Source organism: Chrysochloris asiatica, unplaced genomic scaffold, assembly GCF_000296735.1.
Source record: "Chrysochloris asiatica unplaced genomic scaffold, ChrAsi1.0 scaffold00130, whole genome shotgun sequence".
NCBI lineage: Eukaryota > Metazoa > Chordata > Mammalia > Afrosoricida > Chrysochloridae > Chrysochloris > Chrysochloris asiatica.
Window position 1 is genome coordinate 6,681,912 of NW_006408648.1, and position 10,895 is coordinate 6,692,806.

The 10,895-nt window shown below is 40.1% G+C and overlaps 1 protein-coding gene across 2 annotated transcripts in view; it reads right to left on the reverse strand.

Moving 5' to 3' along the window:
• FYTTD1 (forty-two-three domain containing 1) overlaps positions 1–10,895 on the reverse strand; it is a 67,201-nt gene that overhangs the window by 48,332 nt on the left and 7,974 nt on the right. Inside the window, exons 1-2 of one of the 2 annotated variants that reach the window (XM_006869382.1) lie at positions 9,715–9,720; positions 5,775–5,903 (exon numbers count right to left, since the gene is read on the reverse strand). In XM_006869382.1, coding sequence (XP_006869444.1) covers positions 5,775–5,808 — 34 coding nt within the window. In that variant the 5' untranslated portion in view covers positions 5,809–5,903; positions 9,715–9,720. Of the gene's footprint in view, positions 1–5,774; positions 5,904–9,714; positions 9,721–10,895 lie in introns of those variants that run through there. The other variant, XM_006869381.1, reaches the window with a different exon arrangement.

The window sequence follows — 10,895 nt, forward strand, 5'->3', positions numbered from 1 at the left end:
TGGAGAAGGATATCATGCTTGTTAAGATGGAGGGTCAGAGAAAAAGAGGAAGACCCCTCCCAACGAGATGGACTGGCCAGGTGGCAGCACTGATGGATTCAAGTGTGGCAGTGGTAGTGAGGTTGGCCCAGGATCGGACATTGTTTCGTTCTGCTGTGCATGGCATCGCTATGAGACGATTCTGACTCGATAGCACCTAACAACAACAACAAGACTAAAACTCAGAGGAAAAACATGAACAGCCTTTTATGCGCGTTGGTGACTGCCCTGGTCAACTTGTGAATGGAAGTGGAGGAAATGCAGAAATGAAGACGTGGGCTGAGTTTAACCACATCCGTAGAGTGCCATTGACCTTGAGATGAGAGAGAGAAGAGGAAGGGCTGGCTGGTCTGAAGTTTACCGAGACCTCTGAACTCCCAACCTAACCACTGGGGGCTAGAATTAAAAGTAAAGTGCCCAGCTGGTCTGAAGTGGGGGGAGGCATGTGAGAATTTCCAAACTTGCAGACAGTACCCATTTGACCTAGCTTGGATGGATTGCTGACCAGAAATCAATCGGATATTGAAGTCTGATAGGGAGCAAGCATAAATTGCTACAACTTGATCAATTAGACCTCTGCTTATGGATGAAGCTGCCAAAAATTCCAACTAAAAGGGAAGGATTCTTCATATCAGGGATCATACTTGCTTCCTCAGTACACTGGATTGACAGGGATGGGCAATTTACATGTTAGCTATCAAAAATGAGGAGTTATAAAGGCACGAAGCGGCTGACTAACAAGCTTTCATGGTGGTCCTCAGTGTCAGAACTACGGGGGTAAAAGAGAGAATCCCCACTGCATACTTTTCCTCTTGTCCAGATGGGTCTGGTGAAAGGGGATGGGGAATGATGGGGACAGGATTTTAAGATTCAATGTGATTCAGAACTAATTGTGGTTGTCACAATTGTAAATGTAGAAGTGTAACTAAAAGGAGGGAGCAGTTAATCTGTCATTTCAGGAACAGAAGACCCTAGGACCATCAAGAGGGAAGAGCATGAGAGGAGTGAGGGATCCTAGTCAGAAAAGCAGTGACAGAAGAGCAGCAGAAGACTACAGGCCCATGAATTGAAAAAGCAGTGTGCATACGGGCACGAGGGTGGTTTGTAAAACGTGCCCTTTGGACATTTAGATGAATATATATTTTTAATGTTGTATGTGTCCACTGGAGAACCAGTGTGGCGCTGTGGGTTAATGTGCCAGACTGCAAAGCCATTTGAACTGCAAGGTTGGCGGTTCAAGCTCACCAGCTGCTCTTCAGAAACTCTACACAGGGTTGCTATGGGTTGGGATTGACTTGATGGTACTTTACAACAACAGGTGTCCATTAAAAATTTTAAAAAAGGTAAATTCTGTTAACTGATGGTACATGGAAGGGACTATAAGCATTGCAATGATTTGTTGAATGTAAAATTGATGATTTGCCCTGTAAACCTTCACTCAATTCACAATAAAAACTTTTCAAAATTTTTTTACAGGCTTGGAAATTCTATTGTTGTTTCTGAGTGCCATCATAGCAACCCTGTATAGGTTTCCGAGGAGCTGCTGGTGAGTTTGAACAGCCGAACTTGCCATTCAAACTAGATTTGTAGTCAAGCGCTTATCCTATAGCACCACACCAGGACTCCCTATAGAATAATTCTATATTCTGTCCTGTAGGGTTGCTAATGGGTTGGAATCAACTAGAAGATGTAAATTACTGTAATTTTTTTATGTAAATATGAAATGTGTCTTCTAATAATTTTTTTCGACAATGTATGATTCAAAATAAGTGACTGTTTTTAAATGTTGTTTTAAAATAAAATGATATATTTAAAAGAAAAACTAGGGAAGGGAGGTGGGTGGAGGGAAAAAAATTAAGTGACTAGAGTTAACTACTGTTAACTGGTGGTATATAGAGTGGACAGCAATCATTGCAATGACACAAAGTATATAATTTGTTGAATGTGGGACTGATGTTCTGTTCTATAACCCTTCACTCAATTCAGAATAAAAAGTTAAAAAAATATATTAGGGAAGAATACATCTTTGAGAGGTAGGGTTTAATCTTTCAGACATTGAGAAAACATGCTGGCACGCTGTTAAACAAAGAATTGATAATGTTCAAGCCACTGAAAATTATTTTTTATGTTTTCCAACATTGCTGTTGCTTCAATATTGCCATCAAGTTGGTTCTAACTCACAGCAACCTTGTATAGGGTTTCTGAGCTGGTTTAGCTGGTGAGTTTGGACCGGCAACCATGTGGTTTAAACCAGCGTTCAGGTTGAGTGCTTATCCTAAAAACGTAGGAGCTAGTATGGTAAACAGTTTCTATAAATGTGAAAAAGATGAGGATTTTATTTGAACAAAGAATTGTTCTAATTTGCCCAGTGAAATAGGCTTCTTGTTAAGCCTTTGTAGAGTATGGTGCTTTAAGTGGAATCCTGATCCCCATCCACAACTTTGAGATGGGACATTCACACTTCAAAGGACATGCAGACTAACCCAGAATGGCTAGAGGAACAGAAGATACTTCTTGAAAGAAAGACCAGCAAGGGGTAAACAAAGCAGACTATTCACCTGAGAGCCATCAAGGAAGGCAAGAAAAGTTAGCCCTTCAGGGAAAATCCCCTTCCAAGACTGAAACTCAAAGGGAACACTATAAGCTTGCTGGTATAAAACTCAAAGGGAACAACACTATAAGCTTGAGTTGGTCTACTTGTGAGTGGCAGTAGGGTAAATGTAGCAATGAAGACATAGATTGAGTTCAACCATGTTCCACAGACATCCGTCGACCTTGACAATGACGAAAGGCTGGCTGGTCTGAAGTGTAGGGAGTCTTGAGAACTACCAAGCACATGGACACTAATAGCCACAGTGGGCTAGAGCTGAGAGTGAAGTGGTTGGCTGATATGAAGTGGGGGAAGCATATAAGAATGCCCTAACTTGAAGATAGTATCCATTTGATCTAGCTTGGATGGTTTGCGTATCAAAACTCAACAAAAGAAAGATAAAGAAGTTTGATACAGGAAGCAAGTGTACATTATTACAAATTTCCAACAAAGAGGAAGTATTCTTGACATCAAGGATCAAGTCTATCCTCTCAGTATACAGGGTTGATAGGGATGGGCACCTAAGACATTGGCTAGTGGCACTGTGGGTTAATATGCCAGACTGCAAAGCCGTTTTAACTGCAAGGTTGGTGGTTCAAGCTCACCAGCTGCTCCTTGGAAACACTATATAGGGTCACTATGGGTCGGAACTAACTCAATGGCACTTAACAACAACACAAAGCCAAGAAGTGGCTGGCTTACAATCTTTCAAGAGTGTGCTTAGTTTCAGAATGAGGGGGATAAGGTAGAATCCCCATTGAATAGCTTTCTTCTTGTCCAGATGGGTGTGGTGAAAGGGGCTGGGGGGAGAATGGACAATCTTTTGATTCAACCGCAACTGTTATGATAATTATGATTGTCAAAACTGTAAAGGTAGAAGCCATGAAACAAAAAGGGTGGAGTAGTTAATCTTTCATTCCAGGAACATAGGACCCCAAGACCATCAAAAGCAAAGAGCATGAGTGGACCATTGGACCCTACCCAGAAAAGCAGTGGCAGCAGATACAGAAGCAGAAGTAATGGCATAGAGAGAGAGCGCACGAGGGCTCTATATCTATGGAATGAGAAAGGCTATGTGCTGGGAGGCAGGAGGCTAGCTTGTGAAATGTGCTCTTTTGTCATTTAAATGAATATATATTTTCTGTGTGTTTTGTGTACATCAAAAAAAAAAGAAGAAAGAAAAGAGAGAATAGAGGTAAATACTGTTAACCGATGGTGCATGGAGGGGTTTGTAATTATTGCAATGAAACAAAATATGCTTGGTCTGGTGAAAGGAGATGGGGATAAGATTCGTAAGATTCAGTAGTGAATAACTGTTATCATGACTAATCACAATTGTCACACTTGTAAAGGTAGAAGTTTTGTAACAAAAAAAGGGGAGTGGTTAATCTTACAGTCTAGGAACAGAGGACCCTAGGACCATCAAGAAAGAAGCGCACAAGCAGAGTGCAGGACTTTATCCAGAGAAGCAGCAGCGACAGAGATGGAGGCAGAGATGCAGGCATGGAGAGGGGGCACGGCTGAGGACTCTAGATTCATCAACTAAGAAGAGAAGAACTAAGAGCTGGTGGCCAGGAGCAGACTTGCAGAATGTGCCCTTTGGAGATGTAAATTATTATATATGCCTGAGTGTGTTTTTTAAAAAGCTAAAGTGGATAGAGAGAAATACTTTTAACTGATGGTATATGGAGGGGATTATAATCAATGTAATGAAACAAGTTATATGAATTGTTGAATGTGAAACTGATGATGTGCCCTGTAAACTTTCACTCAATCCACAATAAAAACCTTAAAAAAAAAAAAGAAGAAGAAGAAAGAAAAGAGAGAATAGAGGTATAGAGGTATATACTGTATACTGTTAACCGATGGTGCATGGAGGGGTTTGTAATTATTGCAATGAAACAAAATATGCTTGGTTGAATGTAAAACTGATGATCTGCCCGGTAAACTATCACTCAATTCACAATAAAAAGCTGTAAAAAAAAAAAAAAAGGTTTATTCTAATACACTGATATAACTGCTGAAAATGTTAACAAATCACATATAACGGCCACTATCCTAAACCTGGAATCCTGGTGTGGCTCTGTAAGTTAATTCGCCAGACTGCAAAGCCGTTTGAACTACAAGGTCAGTGGTTCAAGCCCACCAGCTGCTCCTTAGAAACCCTCAACAGGATCGCTATGGGTTGGAACCGACTCGATGGCACTTAACAACAACAAATCCTAAACCCATTTTGGAATAAGATGATTATAAATAAATAAGCTTCTAGATTACCAAAAATAATAACCTAAAGTCAGATCACATATACAGCACACAATTCTGAGTGTCATCTTTGGTTGTAGTTGTTGTTAAGTATTATTGAGTAGATTGTGACCCACAGCGACCATGAATGAGGTTTCTAAGAAACAGCTGGTTGGTTTGAACCCTTGATGTTATGGTTTTCTGTCCTATAGCACAAAACACCATCGAATAAATCAGAAGGTCCTAGATAAGAAGATTAAGAGTCTGGAAGCCATTTTTTATGTGGGATACAGTAAGTCTCCACATATTAAAAATTATTTCATATAGAAAAGGCAGTTGCTTCCCATAACTCTGTGGAAATAACAGGTCAAAAACCCACGTCCATTGAGTTGCTTTCAACTTACAATGACTCTCTAGGACAGAGGAGAACAAGGCTGTAAATAAATGTTTATGAAGAAGTAATAGGTAGGCATGCTTTAATTCAATTAAGAGAATTTTCTAGTAATAAAGCTGCTCCTCAACAAGTGGTATGCTCTTTCACTGAATGTATTTAAACTGGACAGTTATCTATCAGACACATTATTAAAGGGACATCTCACTGGGAAAAATAGATAAACCCCTCATAATCTGCAATGAAAGACTGCTTATCAATTCCATACCATTAATATAATTTAGAGTATTTATAAACTGAAACGACTTTAAAATAACTTATTATTTATAAGACATAGTATTAACCTACTTAAGTTAATTTTTACTAGGTTTTAAGATCTAAGCAAAAAAAGAGGAAATTACAAATCACAATGAATATACTTCTTTCCATGTTTTAAGGATGTGCTGAAACAGAGTATCTATAAAACCATAAATAATAGTTTTTTTAAAATAAAAGGTTACTTTCAAAACTTACCAGAATTCTGTTGGATTCCCCACCGTACTCTCATCCTGAATTTCCGGGCACCATTTTGCTGGAGTTTTCTATTTAGTCTTGGGAAATTCTGCTTCTTTCCTTCTTTTCGATTCAATTTGATGATATCATCTATGAGACAAAATACATAATTATTTTCATTTTAACTTAATGATGCAATTACTCTGTCTCATTATCTAATTGGTTGTTGTTGTTAAGTGCTGTCAAGTCGATTCCGACCTATAGTGACCCTGTATAAGGTTTCCAAGGAGCAGCTGGTGAGCTTGAACCATGTAGTTCAAATGACTTTGCAGTCTGACGCATAAGCCCAGTGCCACAACAGGACTCCTTCTAATTGGAAGATTTCCTATATTCCTAACTTCTTTTCTAAGAAGCCCTGGTAGTACAGTGTGTTAAGCTTTGAGAGTTGCTAACACAAGGGTCGATGGTTCAAAACCACTAGCTGCTCCAAAGGGAGAAAAATGAGGTTGTCTGTTCCTGTGATGATTTACAGTTTCAGGAATCCTATATAGTGTACTGTGAATAGGAATTGACGCAAAAGTAGTGGGGTTTGGTTTTTCGATTTCTACTTTGAAAGCATTTCCTGAGGCTAATAATGATAAGCAGAAAAGCTCACATCAGCCATTAGAGCTCTGAAGAAAGGTTTTGTAGGAAAAGTTCAAATCAACAACCCAAAGCTAATCTAACAATTAGTCAAAAATATTCTTTATTACCCATAGTATTTCTTTCCCTCATTAGTAAATGAGCAAAAATCTGCTGACAAAAAAAATTACTTACACTTTCCACAATCACAGATATCCATTTTAAAAAGATGAGTACCCACTGACACAGCCAAAGAGGACCAGAGTGGAGAGAAGCGTTTAGCTGATAAAAAGAGACGGCAAATGCACAAGAACACCCACACTTACAGATAATACCCACTTGACTTGGCTTCAATGACTGGATGATCAGAGCTCAACTAGAAGAAGAAAGAAGAGGAAAAAAAGAGTAATCTGATACAATTTAATGAATTTGACCTACACTTATAGATGTAGTAGCTCAAAAGAGGGAACAAATCTTTACAGCAAGGATCATTCCCACCTCCTCCATACACAGAGTAGATAGGGATGGGCAACTTGGACATTAGCTACCCAAAGTGTGTGTGGGGGTGGGGTGAGGTGGGGGTTAGCTACAAAGGCAAGAAGAGACTGGCTTACAAGTTTTCCAGAGGGAACCTAGATTCAGAGGGCGTGGAGGAAGGTAGAATTGCCACTGAGTAGTATCCAATCTATCTAGGTGGGGCTGATAAAAGGAAACGCAGATGGGTCTCCTGTGATACAATAGTGAATAATTGTTATCAGGACTGATTGTGAGGGTTGGAAATGTAAAGGTAGACATTTTATAACTTTGCAGTCTAGAAATGGAGGTCCCTGGGACCATCAAGGGAAAAGAGCGGAGAGTGGAATCCTACCCAGAGAAGCAGTGATGCCAGAGATGGGGGCAGAGACAATGACATGGAGAGATGGAGCAGCTGGGAACTTCAGACCCAGAGAGGGAGAGGGGCTGTGTGCTTACAACCAGGGGGAAGGCTTGTTAGGTATACCCTTTGGTTGGCTGATGATGCATAGAGGGGATTGTAACTATGGCAATGAAACGATATACAATAGGATGACTGTAAAACTAATGTTCTCCCATGTAATCTATCATATTATTAACAATAAAACATTAAAAAAAAAGAATGAGTAATTAAAACAAAGAGAAAGATTTTTTTAAAGGAGAAAAATTAGTTATTTCAAGAAAAGATGACTACCTTTCAAACAACCATAGGTGGTTAAATAATAAATCCTTCATTTAAAACACTAAATGTCTAAATTCAACTCAATAAATATATACTGAACACATGCGATGTGCAATGATTATATATGCTAAGTTGTGGTGTAACAGAAACAAACAAATATGATCCCTACTCTCAGTAAACTTCAATGTATTGTTGGAAATAAACATGTTAACAGTTAAATAAAAATTAAAAGTTGCTGTTGTTGTTGTTGTTAGGTGCCATCGAATCGGTACCGACCTTATGCACAGCAGAACTAAACACTGCTGAATCCTGGGCCAACCTCACTGTTGCCACACTTGAGTCCATCAATGCTGCCACTTGGCCAGTCCATCTCATTGGGGGGTCTTCCTCTTTTTCTCTGACCCTCCACCTTACCAAACATGATACCCTTCTCCAGCAACCTGTCCTTCCTGACAATCTATCCGAAATATGAAACATGAAGTTTGGCCATCCTGGCCTCCATGGAGCACTCTGGCTACACTTCTTCCAACACAGATCTGTTGGTTCTTTTGGCAGCCCATGGCACTTTCAATATTCTCCTCCAACACTGTAACTCAAAAGCATCAATTTTTCTATGGTCTTTCTTACTCACTGTCCAGCTTTCATATGCATATGAGGTTATTAAAAATACCATGGCTTTGGGTCAGGCGCACTTTAGTCCTCAAGCTGACATCTTTGCTCTTAATCACTTTAAAAAGGTCTTGTACTCAATGGAAATACACACTCTGATTGGTCACTATGCTCATCGCCAAAAGGGGAAGTGAGGGAGAAGCAGCAATGAGGCGGCAAGCTAAGCCCTACAATGTTCAATAAACTTCTGTGAACCCGGGTGAAGACCTGGTTGGCCAGCAGTGTGGCAAGACCCGGGGACTCTTGGGCCCAGAGTCAGTGACATAGCCACAAAGGACTAGAGTGGAGAGTGAAGCGTCCAGCTGATAAGAGAGGGCATCTGCACAAGAACACCCATACTAGCAGATAATACCCACTAGCAGATAATACCATCTTGGCTTCAATGACTAGATGATCAGAGCTCAACCAGAAGAAAGAAGAGGGAAAAAAGGGTAATCTGATACAATTTGATGAACTTGACCTATACCTATGGATGCAGTAGCTCAAAAGAGGGAACAAATCTTTACAGCAAGGATCATTCCCACCTCCTCCATACACAGAGTAGACAGGGATGGGCAACTTGGACATTAGCTACCCAAAGTGTGGTGGCTACAAAGGCAAGAAGTGACTGGCTTACAAGCTTTCAAGAGGGAACCTAGATTCAGAGGGCATGGAGGAAGGTAGAATCTCCACTGAGTAGTATACAATCTGTCTAGGCTGAGCTGATGAAAAGAAATCCGGATGGATCTTTTGTGATACAATAGTGAATAATTGTTATCAGGACTGCTTGGGACGGTTGGAATTGCAAAGGTAGACGTTTTTTAGCAAGGAAGGGAGCGATTAACCTTTCAGTCTAAGAGCGGAGATCCCTGGGACCATCAAGGGAGAAGAGCGGAGAGAGGGACCCTACCCAGAGAAGCAGTGATGCCTAAGATGGAGGCAGAGATGATGACGTGGAGAGATGGAGCTGTTGGGGAGAGAGGAAGAGGGGCTGTGTGCTGATGACCGGGGGTCAAGCTTATAGTGTATACCCTTTGGATGGTTGATGATGCATGGAGGGGATTGTAACCATAGCAATGAAATGATATACTATAGGATGAATGTAAAACTAATATTCTCCCATGTAAACTATCACATAATTCATAAAACATTTTTTAAAAAAAGGTCTTGTACAGCAGATTGTCTAATGCAATATGCCGTTTGATTTCTTGACTGTTGCTTCCATGAGTGTTGATAGTTGATCCAAGAAGAATGAAGTCCTTAACAACTTCAATCTTTTTTCCTTTGATAAAAATGTTGTTTATTGGTCCAGTGGTGAGGATTTTTGTTTTCTTTACATTGAGATGCAATCCATACTGAACGCTATGCTCTTTGATCTTCATCAGTAAATATTTTAAGTCTTCTTCACTTTCAGCAAGCAAGGTTGTATCTTCTGCATATCTCAGGTTGTTAGTGAGTCTTCCTCCAATCCTGATGTCACGTTTTTCTTCATATAACCTAGCTTCTCAGATGATTTGCTCAGCATACAAGTTGAGTAAGTATGGTGAAAAAATACAACCCTGTCACATGCCTTTCTTAAATTTGAAACCATTCAGTGTTCCCATGCTCTGTTCAAACAACTGCCTCTTGGTCCAAGTCCAGGTTCCTCATGAGCACAATTAAGTGTTCCAGAATACTCATACTTCGCAATGTTGTCCATAGCTTGTCATGATTCACACAATCGAAAGCCTTCACGTAGTCAATAAAGCACAGGTAAACATCTTTCTGATATTCTCTGCTTTCAGCCAAGATCCATCAGTAATACAAGTCGAAGCTTGAATTTTTGTTTCCCTAGCTTGACAAATGCTGAGCATGTGTTCTTTCTTCCTTTTTGGTTTTCTGACTCCAGATCTTTACACATTTTATTGACTGCAAAATGGCTTTATCTTTTCAAGCTGATCTTGAAATTTTCTGTTCAGCTCTTTTACCTCCTCATTGCTTCCATTTGTTTTATTTATTTTTTTGATAGTTGGAATTATTTTATTCATTTATTTGCATATATTACTGTCTTGACTTATTATAGAATTAGAATAGGGGCATTGGGTTTCTTTTACTCTGCCCTGTCCACAGCTGATGCATGTAGTTCTATGCATCTTGCACATAGTATATGCTCTATAGTATTTCTTTCTTTCTTTTTTTTAATGCTTTATTGTGAATTATGTGATAGTTCTCATGGGAGGATATCAGCTTCACACTGATCCCGTCGAACATCTTTTCCTTGGCCATGGTCACAATCCCCTCCATGCATCATTGACCAAGGAAAGGATACGCACCCCCCAAGCCTGCCTCCAATCCCCCGTCGTCCGCACACCGCCCCTCTTCCTCTCCAGGTTCAAAGTCTCCAGCCACTCCATCTCCCCATGCTATTGTCTCTGCCTCCATTCCTGGCATCACTGCTTCTCTGTGTAGGGTTCCGTTCTCTGCTCTTCTCCTTCGATGGTCCCAGGGACCTCTGTTCCTAGACTGTAAGGTTAATCACTCCTCTCTCTTTGCCCCAAAACGTCCACCTTCACATTTCCAGCCCTTACAATCAGTTCTCTCTATAGTATTTCCTTTTTTTTTTTTTTTAATTAAATGTTTTTATTTTGGATTGAGCGAAAGTTTACAGGGCACATCATCAGCTTCACACTCAACCATTC